The 19,013-nt window shown below is 38.2% G+C and overlaps 1 protein-coding gene across 1 annotated transcript in view; it reads left to right on the top strand.

Moving 5' to 3' along the window:
• LOC114666065 (tau-tubulin kinase 1-like) overlaps positions 1 to 19,013 on the top strand; it is a 162,603-nt gene that overhangs the window by 22,191 nt on the left and 121,399 nt on the right. The window contains exons 3-4 of the mRNA XM_051919541.1: positions 2,414 to 2,572; positions 15,003 to 15,150. Of these exons, the coding sequence (XP_051775501.1) occupies positions 2,465 to 2,572; positions 15,003 to 15,150 (256 nt within the window). The 5' untranslated portion in view covers positions 2,414 to 2,464. The remainder of the gene's footprint in view (positions 1 to 2,413; positions 2,573 to 15,002; positions 15,151 to 19,013) is intronic.

The raw sequence follows: 19,013 nt of genomic DNA, 5'->3' as shown, positions 1-19,013 counted from the left end.
AGTAATACATGTAAAATATGTACTAGTCATTGCAATTAGCTAGCCTCTGCTCCGCTGAGAAATTTCACAAGTAGTGACTTGGGCGTTCGTATTGTCACTGCTCTCAGATTTCAAATATACATGCCACATTTACATAAAGTTAATGCATCGTGTTTGAATCTCTACTTCATTACTGATTATTAATAAACTCATTTTGACATCGCAGATACGTTTAAGGTATGAATTGCAGTGCCTGTGTTTAATATTGCAGTGCCCACTGACTAGATTAGAATTACACACTTTACAGTCAAATAAAATTGATGGAGTGAAAGGTTGGAAATGTCATTTACAAAACATTCACATTCCAGTTTTCAGCAATTTTAACTAACTTACAATTTAAACGTAGTCACAGGAGATGGACATGGAAAGAAAAAAAACAGTACAGAATAAGCAAGGAAACCCTTTAAAGGAAGGAGTTATTTATCTGTGCAATTTTATATTTTATGTGTTTGTCAGATTGGCCAGAATGAAAACCTGCTTTTCCAGGATCAAGAGCCTCCAACTTTACTAAAAAAAATCATGACCTGAGATGAATATTTTGAAATCATTTTATTTTTTTTCGCCTAGTACATAGAAATTTGGAGACACAATGACAACATGACAGCTAATTCTTAGAATAGTTATTTTTCCTGGACTTAATGATAAAATGTTAATTTATGTATTTTTTTACAAAATAGATGCATGTGCAGTAAATATTGTAACCCTTGAAAATTCTCCTGGGTGTTCAGATTTTTTCATTGTTGCCATTCATACACTGTTGATATCATAAAATAAGTGATCTTTAAACATCCATCAAGATCTGTGCTTGGGTTATAGCACACCTTTCTTCATTTTTGTTCATGCATGCAATTAGTTTATCAATAATCCACTGATTTATAGTAAAGAATGTAGTGGGAAATCAAGCAAAATGACCCCTTTTATTGGCTAACTAAAAAGATTACAATATGCAAGCATTCGAGGCAACTCAGGCCCCTTCTTCAGGCAAGATGAAATACAGAAACTGGAGTTCCCTGTGTTTATATACACACTCTAGGACAAGAAACAACATTGGAAAAACTTTAAGTGAGACATCCATCCATCCATTATCCAACCCGCTATATCCTAACCACAGGGTCACAGGGCACAAGGCAGGAAACAAACCCTGGGCAGGGCACCAGCCCACCGCAGAAGTGAGACATCTTAAATGTAAAAAATTAATAGACCTCACCGGGCTAAGATTCATTTAGCAAGAGAGGAGAGCAATGTATTGTTAAGATCTTTGGATAAGATAACTGTCCAACAAAGTCTTTTGCAGTTTCCAATGAGTTTCTGATGAGACAGGATGTCTGTGTCAGTCCAAGATGTGAGGATTGTTTGCATCTCTCGGGCTGACACAGACAACCTGTCTCATCAGAAACTGCAAAAGACTTTGATGGACAGTTATCTTATCCAAAGATCTTGACTATACATTGTTCTCCTCTCTTGCTATATGAATCTTAGCCTGGAGAGCTCTATTAATTTTTTACATTTAAGATGTCTCACTTAAAGGTTTTCCAATGTTGTTTCTTTTCCTAGTGTGTATATAAACACAGGGAACTCCAGTTTCTGTATCACATCTTGCCTAAAGAAGGGGCCTGAGTTGCCTCGAAAGCTTGCATATTGTAATCTTTTTAGTAAGCCAATCAAAGGTGTCATTTTGCTTGACTTCTCACTAAATTCATAATGGCTAACACGGTACAACACCCTAGTAGTAAAGAATAAAAAGATTCTAGAGCTGTTCCTATCAGTGATTTTTAGAAGATTTCTAGACCAAATATTGATATCTGTTCAGTACAAAAATTTAATAGCTAAATATAGTTTTAAAACAGATTACCTGTCCTACAAAGCAAAATGCGTTTTATATTCATGCATACAAGCTGGCTGATTGCTCTAGCATTTAAATCTAAATACAGAAGCAATAGGAAAAAGGCAGTGAAAGTAAACTCCTTTCTTTAATTCTAGCAAAACTCCTTTGACCTGGAAGCAACCTGAATTGTAGTTGCTGGACGGACAGAAATCGGCTTCTATTGTGTAGATTCTAGATCTGTTTTTATTGCTATGGCTATGTTTTCCAATTCAGTGCTTTTATGTTTTTCCTTCCAATGGCTGGCCTCTGACTTTACCTTTTGTTATGTATTCTTTGCTTCTTAAATTAAAAAAAAATCTCTATCTGGAAATATTTTTAAATTTACAGCATCTTAAAAGTTTGTCTCTTATTGTTATCATTATATATTCCCTGAAGGTTATGAAGTGTAGCCTGTAAGTAAAGTATACAGCAACAAAATTTGATGATTACCAAGCTGAATGCTCTGGGTTTGATACGTGTGTGACTTTTATTTTTTTTTATGTACTACAGATAAATGGCTCATTTAAGTTGGGAGCTGCCCGAGTTTTCACTGGCTGGCAGATGCAGTGCCTAGCACCCGCTATCCAGGACGAAGCAAACATGAATGGGGCTGGGGAGCAGGCGGACATTCTGCCGGCTAATTGCATGGTTAAGGACCGCTGGAAAGTGGTGAGTAGTTGACATATTATTTTTTATTCATGTTCCCCTCTACATAGCTTTACTTTATAAAAAAATAAAAGCTGTGCTTAATACACCTTAGAGTAAAATTAGTAATATTCAGTATAGAATATTGTGTGGTTATAGTTAGAATAATACTTTATGACTGAGTAAAATAACTCAAGTAATAGCACTTATTCTTCTGTTTGCATAATATAAATATACTAGCTAGCATCATGGGGAAATAACCACACATTATTCTACAAAACTATGTACTTGTTTCCGGTATAGTCTAGTTTAGAATATATACTAATAAAACTTTAGATTTTCTTATAAAAATAAGAACTGACACAACCTTACTAAAAGTTACCATTTACGCTGGACCATTGCATCTTTTAATCTCAGTACCTCCAGAACAAAACATGATATTAATATGATGTTTACTTCAAAAGAATAAGCAACCACTGCACATAATAAAACAGGGCCAATTTCAGGTGTTAATGTTGACCACAAAGATTTTTAAGAATTTTTGTGGGATTTTTATTTTTGCCGCTCACTAACTCTTTAATAGTTTATTGTATCAATAATTTCTTCCCTGCTTTCTGACTCCTCATCTTATGACAAACAAAAAAAAAGTCAATTTCAGTTTGTCATTGGCAAGTAATAAGGAAGCAAAGGAGCCAGTAGTGATACAATCTGTGCTAGAGTTGGAGTGAGGAAAGTCTTTTGTGATGGCAGCAGTGAGTGGTGATTAGTCAGGGCCACTGCTCAGGATGGAGGACGGTGTTTGTGCTACTCAGCCCTCATTTGTCTCTCTTAAATTAACTTTTACGTTACGACTGCGGCACATTCTACATGCTCCAGAACATTTTAATATTATTACTAAACTATTGAGATAATGGTAATTACTGTTCTACAAATTGTTCTTTGCTGCAAGGTTATTTCTGTTTCTCTAAATCTTGCACTAAATTGTACAGTAAAATTTTACAAGGGCTTAATAAGGTCAGAAGCACTAGATGTTAAATAACACAAAAGCACATGTCCTTCTGCTGTGTTGAGGAGCTCATATATCAAATCAAAAATCAAATCAAGTAAGTGTCAGAACTCCTTTATTTATTTATTATATTAAAGTGTATTTTTATAATTAAACTATAGACCACAGGTGTACACCATTTCTCTAACAAAAAAAAAAAATCATATACTCACACAATCAAAGAATTGGTATTGACATCTAAGCATTGCTTACATGTAGATATACTTGCACTTACAGTATAGGTTTTAATAATTTTCAATCGTTAATTGCACTAGAGCTTTTTTTACTGTTAAAGTGCACATCTCTCTATATTTAAAACCCAATATCTCTCTCTCTCTCTCTGTCCGTCTCTCCGCTTTTCACGAGAGAACTTCTTAACGGATTTAGATCGGGTTGTTTTCTAGAATTTACTTGAACATTCCAGTTGATTTTGCAACTTCTCTCATCGCGCTAAGAATCATAGTTCGTTTACAGGAACAATATATTTGCGCTAATCTGAGACAGGGCAGAGGCTGCGGGCCGAGGGGACGGGGAAGAGTGACGTCAGGAGTGGGGAGCGCCAGCCTCAGTTCGAATCGCTCTACCTCTTTCCACGTTTTGGAGCGGAACTTGCTTCTGCTTTGCTAGTGATACCTGTTTGTTTGTTGATTTTCAAAGTTTGTCCTGTTTCACTACTACGCGGGTGGAGCCACAGGGGGGACGGCTAGTTTACTATATTTATACAGGTGTGTTTTTTTTTTTTCTTCAGCATATCAGCTAGACATTCCTAATTCTTGAGGTGAAATTATAAATATGGATTACCGTTTTAATAATGCAGTACTTGTTTCTTACCAAAACTTATACTGTGTGACACACAACAACAAATAATAAACACAATACAAATCTTAAAATAGCTGCAAATGTATCAAATGTTTATAAATTGTTTATCTAGAAGACATAAGACTCCATGCTTAACAAGTTTATGAGTAGAAGACATTTTGCTGTTACGCCAACAAGACTAATTAAATTACCGTAAAGCCTACAAAAGCAGGGGCTGAAAAGATAATTTTTTTGTAATCAGCCAATTTACCAATCACCGATCGAGTCTTTGTAGTGAAAATCAGCTGATTTGGATCGGCAGCCAATCGATTTGGAGCATCCCTAATTCACAATGTACAGTGCATCTTTGGAGAAAAAGAGTAACTGCTTGTTCCAGTTTGACGCTTTTACTGTAGTTTCAGGAAAGATAAGGATGGTTTGAACTGGGAGGGTTGGGAATGTGAACATTTTTCCCGGGCACTGGATTGATGGGTAACACTGGACAGAATGTACGCAAATTCATTGTTTTGTAACGGCAACATAAGTAAGAATGCCCAGCGATTTGACAACAGCCTTTGAGTGTCAACTAAATCATCTGATGAAGACATACAGTACTGTGCCTTTTTTTAAAAATGAATGGACACCTCAACGACTTTTTAATGCCATATATAGAATGAAGCTACAGAGATTTTATCCACATGTGTACATTGCCGTAGATATTTTTACAAGTTACAAGTCACTGTGGCCAGGGCAGAGAAACTGATAAAAAAATTACTCACATTCAACATTGTACCAAGACTTGACAGTCTAGCACTCCTGTCCAGCAAGTGGGAGCCTCCATGTTAAGTGCATTTTTTGGGTGTTATTAATGATTTTGCAATTGCAAAAACTTGGAGGTGGATTCTGTAGAAATTAATGTAATTAGATTGGATCAGTTATTTACTATATTTGTTTTGCAGTGTTGTTAAAAGTATATTTTGTTGTATTTGTTTTGCAATGTTGCAAAATATATGCTGTTAATCTTTTGCATTTGGCTTTAAATGTAAAAAAAATATCAATAAGCAATGTTTTCCATTTGGATTGAAATGCCATAAATACACATTGATAATGTTCTGTTAGTCACAGTTTTGGAAAAACATTGTAAGGCTTATGTGGAGCCCATTAGTACAGTTCAGTCCTGGGCCCTAATATGTATAATGGTGCTCCTGGTTCCAGGTGTTTTCACCTTTATGATCAAGGAATCATTGCTTGTGCATCTTTACATATAAAGTAAGTGATACATATTTTCATACTTCCCTTTTTTGCCATTTATATATTTCTTTTCTTAGCGGTGTTTAACATAATGCATAATGCAGATTATTGCCAATAGTTTTCAAATTTGCCTATAAGAAGAGCTTCATTATGGATTGAAGTTTTCAGGCCATATTGAGCTTTGTCACTAAGTCCTTATACAGAGTCTGAAGTCCAGTACACGTTATTTCACTTTAGATAAAAACAAGAATTCAACAAAACAAACCCAATCCAAACAAAATGAGGCGAGTGTTTCAAAATCGAACCCAAAGTAATCCATTTCCAGTTACAGGATTGTATCACACGACGGGCTGTATTTTGGTGACCGTGATGTTATTATGGTTCCAATAAACAAAAAATGCAATTAAAACATAACAGGGACAAAACTTACTATAAAACAAAAAACAGGATTAAATTACTCGCAATCAGAGGAGGCCTTAGGGGTGTGCGGGGCCTAGGGCTGACCAGCCCCATGCAGGGCCAGTTACGTCAAATGCTGTTACTGGTATGTGTGGACTTTATAAATTTGTGTGCAAATTTAATAAAAATAATGTTAACATACATCAGATTTTCTCATTACAGTATTCAGCTAAATTTTTGCAAGATAACACGCAGACTTAATCAAAATATAACGATGTAATCTATTAAAAAAGTCAGTCGTCAGTCAGTCATTATCCAACCTGCTATATCCTAACACAGGGTCACGGGGGTCTGCTGGAGCCAATCCCAACCAGCACAGGGTGCAAAACAGGAACAAATCCCGGGCAGGGCGCCAGCCCACACACACACACCAAGCACACACCAGGGACAATTTAGGATCGCCAATCCACCTAACCTGCATGTCTTTGGACTGTGGGAGGAAACCCACGCAGACACGGAGAGAACATGCAAACTCCACGCAGGGAGGACCTGGGAAGCAAACCCGGGTCTCCTAACTGCGAGGCAGCAGCACTACCACTGTGCCACCATGCTACCCCTATTAAAAAAGTCCAATTCATAATTTATGACAATACCACGACAGTGCAAAATGCAGTGCGGTGTCATGCGGAAATTAGCAGGGCCTCTACTAGAAAAGCACACAAATTGCAAGTCTACTCTGAGTCTCGATATGCAGGATGTTATAGTCATAACTCACACAGATATCATCTCAGCCAGTTATCATTAGCGATACATGTTTTTGTGCATTAATATTCGGACTATGAAATGTTTTCAAAGACATACATGTACGAAATTTGATCTTGAAGAGAGATTTTAAAAGGGTTCCTTTTAGAAACATCTCAGATCTACTCTATAAATATACGTATAATCCTAAGTCTAAAAGTGCAACGATTTTGTGCAACGGTTTTATGTGTTTTTGTGTGACATTTTTTGTCACGCTTTAAATTGGGCTTATTTTAAAACCTACATATATATGTTTGGTATCAATTCTTTTCACAATTTGTCGATGTGATGATGTTAGATTTTCAGATTCTTATTCTGTTTTTATATTATATATATTAAATTATTATTATACGTTTTTATATTTATATTATATACTATAATCAAGAAAGTCGTGGTTTTTAATTTCAATAAATCATTATTATTTCAATAATTTATTTTAATAATTTAATTCAATAAATTACATAATTTTTGATCGAGTAAACTTTCTTTCACAGGAACAAACTATTAAGAAAATGATCTATTCATAACACCAATATTTGTATTTAGGTAATTTAGTTAGCTGAAGGTCGAGTTATGATAACCCGTTGCATACCACTTTAGTTTTCACGTGATTTTTCCTGTTATTTAAATGAGTCAAGTTTTTTTATCTATAAGAATGTCAGTTAAAATGAATGGATTGTTTATTTAATCTCTTTTAAATACTCATCGAGCATAGTGGACCTCAGTTTAACCCACTGTCGGGCAACCGGTGCGCCGTGGAATTTTCTAGGGGCGCCACGGAAACATTTGTAAAATATTTAAAATTGCTAGTGTTTTTGAACTTTTGGTTGATTAAAAAGATGTTTAAAAAATATATATTTTATGTTGGAAAAACAGATAACGGTTAATCAGATTGTTGAATAAACAAGTGTATTTATTTTGAATGCAAGTTAAAATTTTCGCTGTTCACCATTCATCATAATATCAACACCAGCGGTATCAAAAACACATCTCGTGAGACTTAAAAAGTCTCGTTGTTAGAAGATCTCGCTCACTGTACAGATTACGGAAATGAAGTCTAAGAAACACGAGAGACTTCAAATGATCGACAAGGAAATGCGCATCTGTCTTTCGAAAATTGATCCTCGCATCAATCTCATATGTGCTGAAAAACAATCTCAACGTTCACATTAATTAAATTTAAGATTTATCCTTTGATTCCTTTATTAATAAAATGTCTTTCAAACTTGTAAAATTAACTGTTTTTATTGGCGATTGTGTCGTCACGACTTTATTTATGGGCAGTCCCTCAGGTGCGCCGCGAAAGAAAATTTTTGGACTTAGTGCGCCGCAACTCGAAAAAGGTTGCCTTTCACTTGTTTAACCGGAGTACTCCAATTGGTAAATAGTAAATATTTTATTCTCATTTCATGATTTTTACTCCGTTAAACAATAATTAATTTTTCTTTTACACATTTATAGAATTTAATAATCTTCACTCCAACAAATAATAATTTTTCTTTTGTACATTTACAGATTTTAGTAATATTCTGGCCGTAACTGGGGGTTGGGCGCCAAAGGCACCACGGGGGCTTGCCCCCCCAGTCTCTCTCTCTCTCTCTCTCTCTCTCTCTCTATCTCTCTCTCTCTCTCTCTCTCTCTCTCTATATATATATATATATATATATATATATATTGTAAGAAATACAAATCACAAGCATAAAGGTGTGGGGTTTTTAGTCCCATATGCTGTAAATTATGGTCAATAATTTCAAACCAAAATCATCAAACACATAAGGGTGGGTAGACGGACAACTTATAGGGTCGGACCGGAAGTTAAACAGTGGAATGCTGGGAAAGCGTGGTGATGGATGAGTAACTGACGTCATCAAACGGGGACCAGAGGGTAGAAAGGGACCCGGAAGTGCTGCAGTTCTTTTAGTCATCTGGACGAGATTATGGCGGCAGTGCTTCGTTCTTTCTGAGAAAATAAAAAGAGAGAGTTTAGTACCCCACCGTCGTACCCTGGCACGACTTGTCGCGGTGCACGTTGGGTCCTTAAGCTGCTCCCCATGCGCTCCTGCGTGACTATATATATGTGGAAGAGAAGGTCTGTGATACGGTTTGCATATTTGCAGCTGGAGATCCACAAAGGGAGAAAATGAATCACGTATCATAAAGTAGTTTTTATTCCTGAGCTTTCAGCCCCTACCAGGGGTCATCAACAGACATTTGGACATAAATCCAGCATATGCAAACTTAAGAAGAACATATTCATAATAAATCAAATCTTTACAACCAATAAGCCCCCCCACCTGCCCCCAAGCACTACGTAATTTTTGCTATATATTGCCTTTGATTCTTGTAAGTCTAAGCATTATCCTCTGATGAAGGCCCCTGGTAGGGGCTGAAAGCTCAGGAATAAAAACTGCTTCATGATACATGATTCATTTTCTCCCTTTGTGGATCTCCAGCTGCAAATATATATATACACACACACTGGAGACTATAACTTGACAAATCCACTGGAATGGGACATGCGGACCTCAAAAGCGGGGCCCCCTTAGGTGCGGGGCCTGAGGAGATCGTCCCACTTGCCACCCCCAAATGCCGCTCTTGCTCACGATAATTAAGATAGTCCATTAAATACTGAAATACCAGGTGTTGCTTTCTTTTCACTTAATTAAAGAAATGACTTTAGGTCACCTTGTTAAAGGTTTACTATTACTCGAATTATTGTTTGTTAATGATGTGTTTCATGCCAGATCAATTTAACTCTGCCTTTTAAATATAGTAGTACATTTCTTTAATCTATCCATTTTGTAAACACTCTAATTAAATTTAATGTTGTGTGACGCCAAATCCTCTCCAGGCTGAAAACAAAACCTGCACATGTCTGTTATACAGCTCATGTGTTTATAAGTCCACGCTCACACACTCCTGTACATTAATACAGAGCCAGTTTGTAGTAGTAACAGTCAGCCCAACCTGCATATGTTTTGGGTGTGTGGAAAACTGGAGACTTCAAAGAAAAACACATGCAGGGCTCACTCTCCGAGGACTTTGAGGCACTAGTACTAATGGCTGTGCTGTGTTAATAGGCAGAATACAGTAACATCCATCCATCCATCCATTTCCCAACCCGCTGAATCCTAACTACAGGGTCACGGGGGTCTGCTGGAGCCAATCCCAGCCAACACAGGGCACAAGGCAGGAAACAATCCTGGGCAGGGTGCCAACCCACCGCAGGACAATACAGTAACATATTGTATGGTAATATCCTTTTACAGTAATATACGCAGTATACATTACAGTTAATACTCTAAGGTGTGTGTAGACTTTAAATTCTTATTTGTTTTGTTATTCAGGTGTATTTGACACATATTGTATGTGTGCAGTATGTTTGAAATGCACAGAACAGACATGCAGACACTAAATCTAATTTATGAAAGCTATAGTGTTTGTATTGCACAATGTTTGTGGCAGTTATGCTGTATTATATTTGACAAACTGATTTAGTGTTGACAATTGATCTGGTAAAGTCATGATTTGCAGGCAAATACCTTTGCTGCAGATCTATAGCCTCATGTGACATTGTAGTTTGTTGGAGACATAGTTTATGTAAAAGTGTATTTCTGTTTTTTCTTTTAACTTACAGCTTAGATTCTGCTGATGTCTTTGGGTTCATTTTTTTGTTATTGGAGCAGTTTTGCTTGTGACATTATTAATAAACAGTGATTAAATATCACCCTAGAGTAATTATACTGATGTGGCATGTGAAAGGCTATTTTAATTTAGATTACCTTAATAAATATTTCCATTAGTAGGTTAACTATAGTGTTAACTGTTGACTGCGGTAAATAACAAAGAAAAAAAAATCTCAAAATATTTATTCTGCAAGTTTATTTTTCTCACATTCCTTGTCACAGTGTGTATAAAATATGGAGACCATAAATTTGTTACAAATCAGTATACTGCAGCTGGATCACATACTTGTATGTAACATTTAGACTGTAATTGTATAAATAGATAGTACTTTATTGATCCCAAAGGGAAAATCATGTGGTCCAGCAGCAACATAGAAAATGTAGTCATAGTCCAAAACAGTACATAACATGATATATGCTGTTGCATACGTGTTTAACATCAAGAAATATTTAAACAACAGCAGAAGTGTCCATTTAATGTCTGGTGTCCCAGAGAATTATTGTCCCTATGTCATTGTCTCAGTTATAACTGGCAAAATGTGAAGATTGGTAAAATGGGCTGAACTGTTATAAAGCCTGATATCTCAGGTAGCACTCGCACTGTCTTGGAATAAGCCAGTGAATTGAGGGCAATGGTGAATTGAAATATTGTCCAGTGTTAGTCGTGATGGCCTGAGTTGGTATTTCATTTTGCTATCATCCAGTTTTCAGCTACTGTCTCTAGTGAATCGAAGGTCAGTCCTGTAATACAGTTTGCCTTCCTAATCAGTTTATTTAGGGACACTGAGCTGGTGTTCCTCCAGTATCAGACCACAACGTAGGATAGCAGTATAGAATCTATGGACTGACAGAACATCCTCAGCCATTAAAGGCTCAGTGCCTCTTTAAAGACATGGGAGCCGCCCTGGGCCTTTTTGTACAGCATGTCTGCTTTCCACTCAATCCAGTCTACTGTTTACCCACAGATAATTATAAGCCTTCAACAACTAGAAACAACTAGCAATGAACAGAAAAACTGTATATTGATAAATGAAACAAAGTACAGATTACTAAAAAATAGACTTTTCCATTTTTCCCGTTATATTCACCTTATTTCTCATTATTTTTAGCTGCATTATTCAACAATAGGAGTAGCTTAAAGTGTCCTCACTGCAACTGTAAATCATATAGGCTTAATGAGGTATACAAATTGGAAAATAAAACTGTGGGATATCTTAGGAAGAATCTTAAGTAAACATTTTATATATGTTATCGTAGACCCATGTCCTCCCTGGGTGGAGTTTGCATGTTCTCCCCATGTCTGTGTGAGTTTCTCAGTCCAAACACAGACAGGTTGGGTGGCACTAAATTGGCCCTGGACTAGCATGCTTGATGGGATAGGCTAGCCCCCAACAGCCCTGTTTCAGGATTAAGCAGGCTTAGGAAATGTTATAGTATGGAATAATACATGTACAATCCAATCCCTCTATTATTTTTATTTTTAATTATAATTTCTTGTTTTTTTTTTTTTATTATAAATTCTATAGGCAAATGATTAAACAAGTGTTACTCTAGTTAAATCATACAAGACCCCTAGTGCTATGCACAGTACGCTGGAAAATAAAGCACATTTCTCTAAATATGTATTTAAGAAACTTCAGATTTTCTGTAAGAAGTTCTTAAGTCATTTGTGTAATGCAGGTAAGCAGTTATGGTGGTGCAGTTGTTACTGCTGTTACCTTAAACCTCCAGGGACCTTTATTCAAAGCCCAGTATACTTCTATTAGGGCTTTACAACCAGTACTAGCTGGCATTTCTCCAGGTTTCCCCTCAAACCCCCAAGACATGCATGTTAATTTAATTTGCTGATATGAATCTACCTGGTATAACTGAGTATGGGAATATCCTCTATCTCCTCCTGACCCCACAATGGAAGTTACTTGTTGAGATCACATATGGATGATTATTACAGAGGTGCATATATAAATTCAATTTTTGAAAGTGTCAGTTACAGCCATATGAAAAAGTTTGGGAACCCCTCTCAGCCTGCATAATAATTGACTCTCCTTTCAACAAAAAAGATAACAGTGGTATGTCTTTCATTTCCTAGGAACATCAGGGTGTTTTCCGAACAAAGATTTTTAGTGAAGCAGTGTTTAGTTGTATGAAAAATCAAATGTGAAAAACTGCCTGTGCAAAAATTTTGGTCCCCTTGTCATTGTGCTGATTTGAATGCCTGTCACTGCTCAATGCTGATTACTTACAACACCAAATTGGTTGGATGAGCTCGTTAAGCCTTGAACTTCACAGACAGGTGTGTCAAGTCATGAGATATAAAGGTATTTAAGGTGGTCAATTGCAAGTTGTGCTTCCTTCCCTTTGACTCTCCTCTGAAGAGTGACAGCATGGGATCCTCAAAGCAACTCTCAAAAGATCTGAAACAAAGATTGTTCAGTCTCCTGGTTTAGGGGAAGGCTACAAAAAGCTATCTCAGAGGTTTAAACTGTCAGTTTCAACTGTAAGGAATGTAATCAGGAAATGGAAGGCCACAGGCACAGTTGCTGTTAAACCCAGCAGGTCTGGCAGACCAAGAAAAATACAGAAGTGGCATATGGGCAGGATTGTGAGAATGGTGACAGACAACCCACAGATCACCTCCAAGGACCTGCAAGAACATCGTGCTGCGGATGGTGTGTCTGTACATCGTTCTACAATTCAGCACGATTTGAACAAAGAACATCTGTATGGCAGGGTGATGAGAAAGAAGCCCTTTCTGCACTCACGTCACAAACAGAGTCACTTGTTGTATGCAAATACTCATTTAGACAAGCCAGATTCATTTTGGAACAAAGTGCTTAGGACTCAGGAGACAAAAATTGAGTTATTTGGTCAGAACAAAAAACGCTTTGCATGGCAGAAGAAGAACACCACATTCCAAGAAAAACACCTGCTACCTGCTGTCAAATTTGGTGGAGGTTCCATCATGCTGTGGGGCTGTGTGGCTAGTTCAGGGACTGGGGCCCTTGTTAAAGTCGAGGGTCGGATGAATTCAACCCAATAGCAACAAATTCTTCAGGATAATGTTCAAGCATCAGTCACAAAGTTGAAGTTACGCAGGGGTTGGATATTCCAGCAAGACAATGACCCAAAACACAGTTCGAAATCTATAAAGGCATTCATGCAGAGGGAGAAGTACAATGTTCTGGAATGGCCGTCACAGTCCCCTGACTTGAATATCATCGAAAATCTATGGGATGATTTGAAACAGGCTGTCCATGCTAGGCAGTCATCAAATTTAACTGAACTGGAGAGATTTTGTATGAAGAATGGTCAAAAATACCTCCATCCAGAATCCAGACACTCATCAAAGGCTCATCATAGGAGGACAGTGTCTAGAGGCTGTTAGATTAGCAAAAGGAGGCTCAACTAAGTATTGATGTAATATCTCTGTTGGGGTGCCCAAATTTATGCATCTGTCTAATTTTGTTATGATGCATATTGCATATTTTCTGTTAATCCAATAAACATAATGTCATGCTGGAATACTACTGTTTCCATAAGGCATGTCATATATTAAAAGGAAGTTGCTACTTTGAAAGTTCAGCCAATGAGAAACAAAAATCCAAAGAGTTAAGAGGGGTTCCCAAACTTTTTCATATAACTGTATATTCAGGCTTTATTTGTATATAAATGTCTTATTTATTTTGTAAAAAGTTCATTATATAGGTTTACTAGGGGGTTTGCCCCCCTGCTCGCTTTGCTCGCCAACCCCCCTGGCCTGCGCTACATGCCAGCCACGTTGCGTCTCTGCCACTCGCATTGTGAAGAGGGGGGCTGAACGCTCCCCACGGAGATGTGGTTGCCCCTTTGAAATCCCTTCTTAAACGGTGATACAATGGGAAACAAATACAGTTTTGTTTTTTTTTTTTAACCTCCTCTTTGCTCGATCAGCTGCTGGCTTACTGCCGTGCCACGTAATCTGCATCTCGCGCGGCGCTTGGAACATTTAAAAGCCTGTACAGCAGCTGTCCTACTCTTTGTCTTTTATTTCCGGCCCCGGGCGTGGTTAAATCTCTTGGCACAAAGTCTCGTCTTGCGGGATGTGAGTTATTGATATTTTTTTAGTTTATAATTTAAAAACAGAATAAGAATCTGAAAATCTAACGACATCACATTGAAATTTGATAAATTCTGAAAAGAATGATACCAAACATATATATGTAGGTTTTGAAATAAGCCCAATTTAAAGCATGACAAAAAAGTGACATAAAAACGTCACATAAAATCGTTGCACAAAATCATTGCTCTTTTAGGCTTAGGAATTTATATATATAGAGTAGATTTAATCAGTTTACAATTTTTGTTCTATATAGTATTCAGACATTTATCCTACATTAAACTGAATGTATGGTAAAATATTTAAAGTTTTGATTTAAAGGTGAAGTTGCTATTATTTACTTGACTATTTCCTGAGAAAAATGTTCTTTCTATTCAGCTGAAGAAAATAGGAGGAGGAGGTTTTGGAGAGATCTATGAAGCCTTGGATTTGCTAACAAGGGAGAATGTGGCACTGAAGGTGGAGTCGGCCCAGCAACCAAAACAGGTTCTCAAGATGGAAGTAGCTGTCCTTAAGAAATTGCAAGGTATAATACATTACTTTAGTTACTTAATGACTATGAGATGTGTTTTTATAGGAAGTTGATATGTCTATTTTTATTATAGTAAATTATTTAATCAAAAACATGGTACAGGTATTTCTTTTAGCTTGAAATTGTCTAAAAATGTTGTACCGCAGTCACAGAAGAAAAATCTGTATACAGTATGTCATGTTATCAGAATCTGGGGATCTTTACAGACAACTAGAATTTAAACATTAATCTCTACAGTATTTTAGATATGAGCGTTTTTATGTTGGCTCCTGTGTAAGAGCCGAGTGTTTCCTGTTCACTATTAACAGGTTGTTTACTACAGGCTAGGCTTTTAATGTCACATGATGAAATGGACAATGGTATTAACACATATATAAAGAATAATCGTCAAATGTGTAGCCCACAGTTAAAAAGCCAAATGAAAATGAATAATCATTAAAAGTTGCTTGCTCTAATGTTAGATGTGTGAAGAATAAAACATCTTGGTTTTTGTTATATGTCACTGTGCATAATTATGATATTATAGCAATAACTGAAACCTGTCTAAGTCAGAGGAATGGGAATGAATGTAACATAAATGGGCATACATTATTTAGGAAACACAGGAAAAATTGAAAAGGTTAGGAAGTTACTATTTATGTAAAGGAGAAATAGAATGCATGGGAGCTGTTTCATCCTAACAGGTTAAACATCACTCGATGTTGGGGTGACTTATGATTAGGTGAATAGAGGATTGTGCAAACTAGGGAATGGGAGACAGGCCAGATTTATAATTTCGCATGATGGGATGAACACTAGTGTAAAAACTTGTACTTAAGGTAATTTAGAATTTTTTTCCCAAGCTTAAAAAGCCAAAGTAAAGTGAGTGATTAATTAAAATTGCTTGATTTAATGCTAGATGTATCAGAAATAAAACAAGTGAGTTGGAGTTAGTAGCTGCACATAATTATGATTTTATACTAATAACAGAAACCTGGCTAAATACTAGAGATGGGGATGAATATAACTTAGATGGGTATATAGTTTATAGTAAAGATAGGCAAAAGTGATAAGGTAGGGTGTTTGAACAGAATTTGAATGCTAGTCTTCTCCAATAGGATGATGAGCCACATCTTAGTGAAGATGTCTAGATTTGATTAGAGAGAACAAAGAATAGAGGCCTTATATTGGGTGTGTATTATAGTCAACTCTTCACTGCAGGCAGTAGTTTCTGTGCACATATCTTATATAGAAACGTCTACACGTGGAAGTGTGTGCGTCTGTCTGTCTGGCCCGGAAGTGCGAGGCTACAGCAGGAAGCTCACAAAAAGCGACCCTATCGCCAAAGTGAAACCGCAGAGAAAAGACAAACTCACTTAAATGCTAATACACAAGTGAGGTGAGCACATCAGCAAAATAAAACATCTGAGGAGAGAGAAAATCGCTTAGCCGCTGATAGACAACGGAGGCGAGCACGTCGGCAAAATGAAACCGCCAACAAAAGTGAACCTCGCTTAACCGCTAATGCACAACCGGTTTGATTGATTGATTGATTGATTGATTGATTGAAGTTCCAGAATCCATGGTTTTTAGGAGCCCAGGCTTTTTACAGCACGAGCTTGCACAGCTAGTTTTTAATAATATTAAATAAGCAATTTTTAGAGGTAAATGTTACTGTCATTGGGTTCTTTAATTAACCAAATATTAAACCTTATATGGGCTTGCACCCTGCCCGGGGATTTGTTCCTGCCTTGCACCCTGTGTTGGCTGGGATTGGCTCCAGCAGACCCCCGTGACCCTATAGTTAGGATATAGTGGGTTGGATAATGGATGGATGGTTGGATTAAACCTTATAAATAAAGTGTGGCGCACAATAAACCAAACCGTTTCTGAGCTGCTGGTGGGAGCAATATGTCACACTTCTTGCGAATCACTTTCTCGAATTCACAACGTCTTCACGGAGGAACGAATTGTCAACAAAGGTTTGTGGCCACCAAGATCACCGGACCTATCCACTTGTGACTTTTACCTGTGGGGCAATCTGAAGGGAAAAGTGTATGGCAATAAACCAAAGACATTAGAGAAAGTGAAGGACAATATTCGGAGTGAAACTGGAAAAATTGAAGTGGTTGAGCTGCGTCGCGTCTATGACAATGTGGTGCGGTGTGCAGAAAAGTGTATTGACGCACAAGGAAATCATTTCCAGCACCTCCTCTAACCAGTAAGTACAGATTTTTGTATTGTATACCTTTCGTTTTGTGTACGGGCTAAGAAACGTGCATTGACATTGGAATCGGAGATGGTTTGGTTTTTCAAGTGCCACCCTGTAGTTTAATATGAGAGCAGGAATAAGTGACTGTTTTTTAATACAGTATACTAAAACACCAATGCAAGGGAATGTCTGTTACGTTTAATACTTTGTAGTTATCAGTATAGAATTCAGGGGTAGAGGTGATTGGACCATTAGAATCTAGTGGTCATAATATAATACATTACGCAATGTTTGGCAGAGTCCATATGCAAAAGCTAAAACTGTTATGTTTAACTGTAATAGACCAAATTTTTGAGCATAGGCAGCAAAGTATTAAAGGGATAAACTGGGAGAAGCTTTTTAATATAGACAGTTGAAGAGTAGTAAAGATGATACTGAAATGTTATATTGCAGGACAGATTTGTTTCAAAATGTATATTTTGAAGTTGTATATTTTGGGAGGAGTTTGGGGAGGCCATGGAGAACAATTTCGGACGGCTTCGAGGAGATTCTGGTCCACCATCCGGCGTCTCAGGAAGGGGAAGCAGTGCAGTGTCAACACTGTATATGGTGGGGATGGTGCGCTGCTGACCTCGACTCGGGACGTTGTGGGTCGGTGGGGGGAGTACTTCGAAGACCTCCTCAATCCCATTAACATGCCTTCCAATGAGGAAGCAGAGCCTGGGGACTCAGAGGTGGGCTCCCCCATCTCTGGGACTGAGGTCACCGAGGTGGTCAAAAAACTCCTTGGTGGCAGGGCCCCGGGGGTGGATGAGATACGCCCGGAGTTCCTCAAGGCTCTGGATGTTGTAGGACTGTCTTGGCTGACACGCCTCTGCAACATCGCATGGACATCAGGGACAGTGCCTCTGGATTGGCAGACCGGGGTGGTGATCCCCCTCTTTAAGAAGGGGGATCGGAGGGTGTGTTCCAACTACAGAGGGATCACACTCCTCAGCCTCCCTGGAAAAGTCTATTCAGGGGTCCTGGAGAGGAGGGTCCATCGGATAGTCGAGCCTCGGATTCAGGAGGAACAGTGTGGTTTTCGTCCTGGTCGCGGAACAGTGGACCAGCTCTATACCCTTAGCAGGGTCCTGGAGGGTGCATGGGAGTTTGCCCAACCAGTCTACATGTGTTTTGTGGACTTGGAAAAGGCATTCGACCGTGTCCCTCGGGGAATCCTGTGGGGGGTACTCCGAGAGTATGGGGTACCGGCCCCCCTGATAAGGGCTGTTCGGTCCCTGTACGATCGGTGCCAGAGCTTGGTCCGCATTGCCGGCAGTAAGTCGAACCCGTTTCCAGTGAGAGTTGGACTCCGCCAGGGCTGCCCTTTGTCACCGATTCTGTTCATAACTTTTATGGACAGAATTTCTAGGCGCAGCCAGGGCGTTGAGGGGGTCCGGTTTGGTGGGCTCAGGATTGGGTCACTGCTTTTTGCAGATGATGTTGTCCTATTTGCTTCATCAGGCCGTGATCTTCAGCTCTCTCTGGATCGGTTCGCAGCTGAGTGTGAAGCGGCTGGGATGAGAATCAGCACCTCCAAATCCGAGACCATGGTCCTCAGCCGGAAAAGGGTGGAGTGCCCTCTCAGGGTTGGTAGCGAGATCCTGCCTCAAGTGGAGGAGTT

The sequence above is a fragment of the Erpetoichthys calabaricus genome, chromosome 15 (assembly GCF_900747795.2).
Source record: "Erpetoichthys calabaricus chromosome 15, fErpCal1.3, whole genome shotgun sequence".
NCBI classification, from domain to species: Eukaryota; Metazoa; Chordata; class Cladistia; order Polypteriformes; family Polypteridae; genus Erpetoichthys; species Erpetoichthys calabaricus.
Note: the sequence above shows the minus strand (reverse complement) of the source record. Positions and strands in the feature narration are given on the sequence as shown.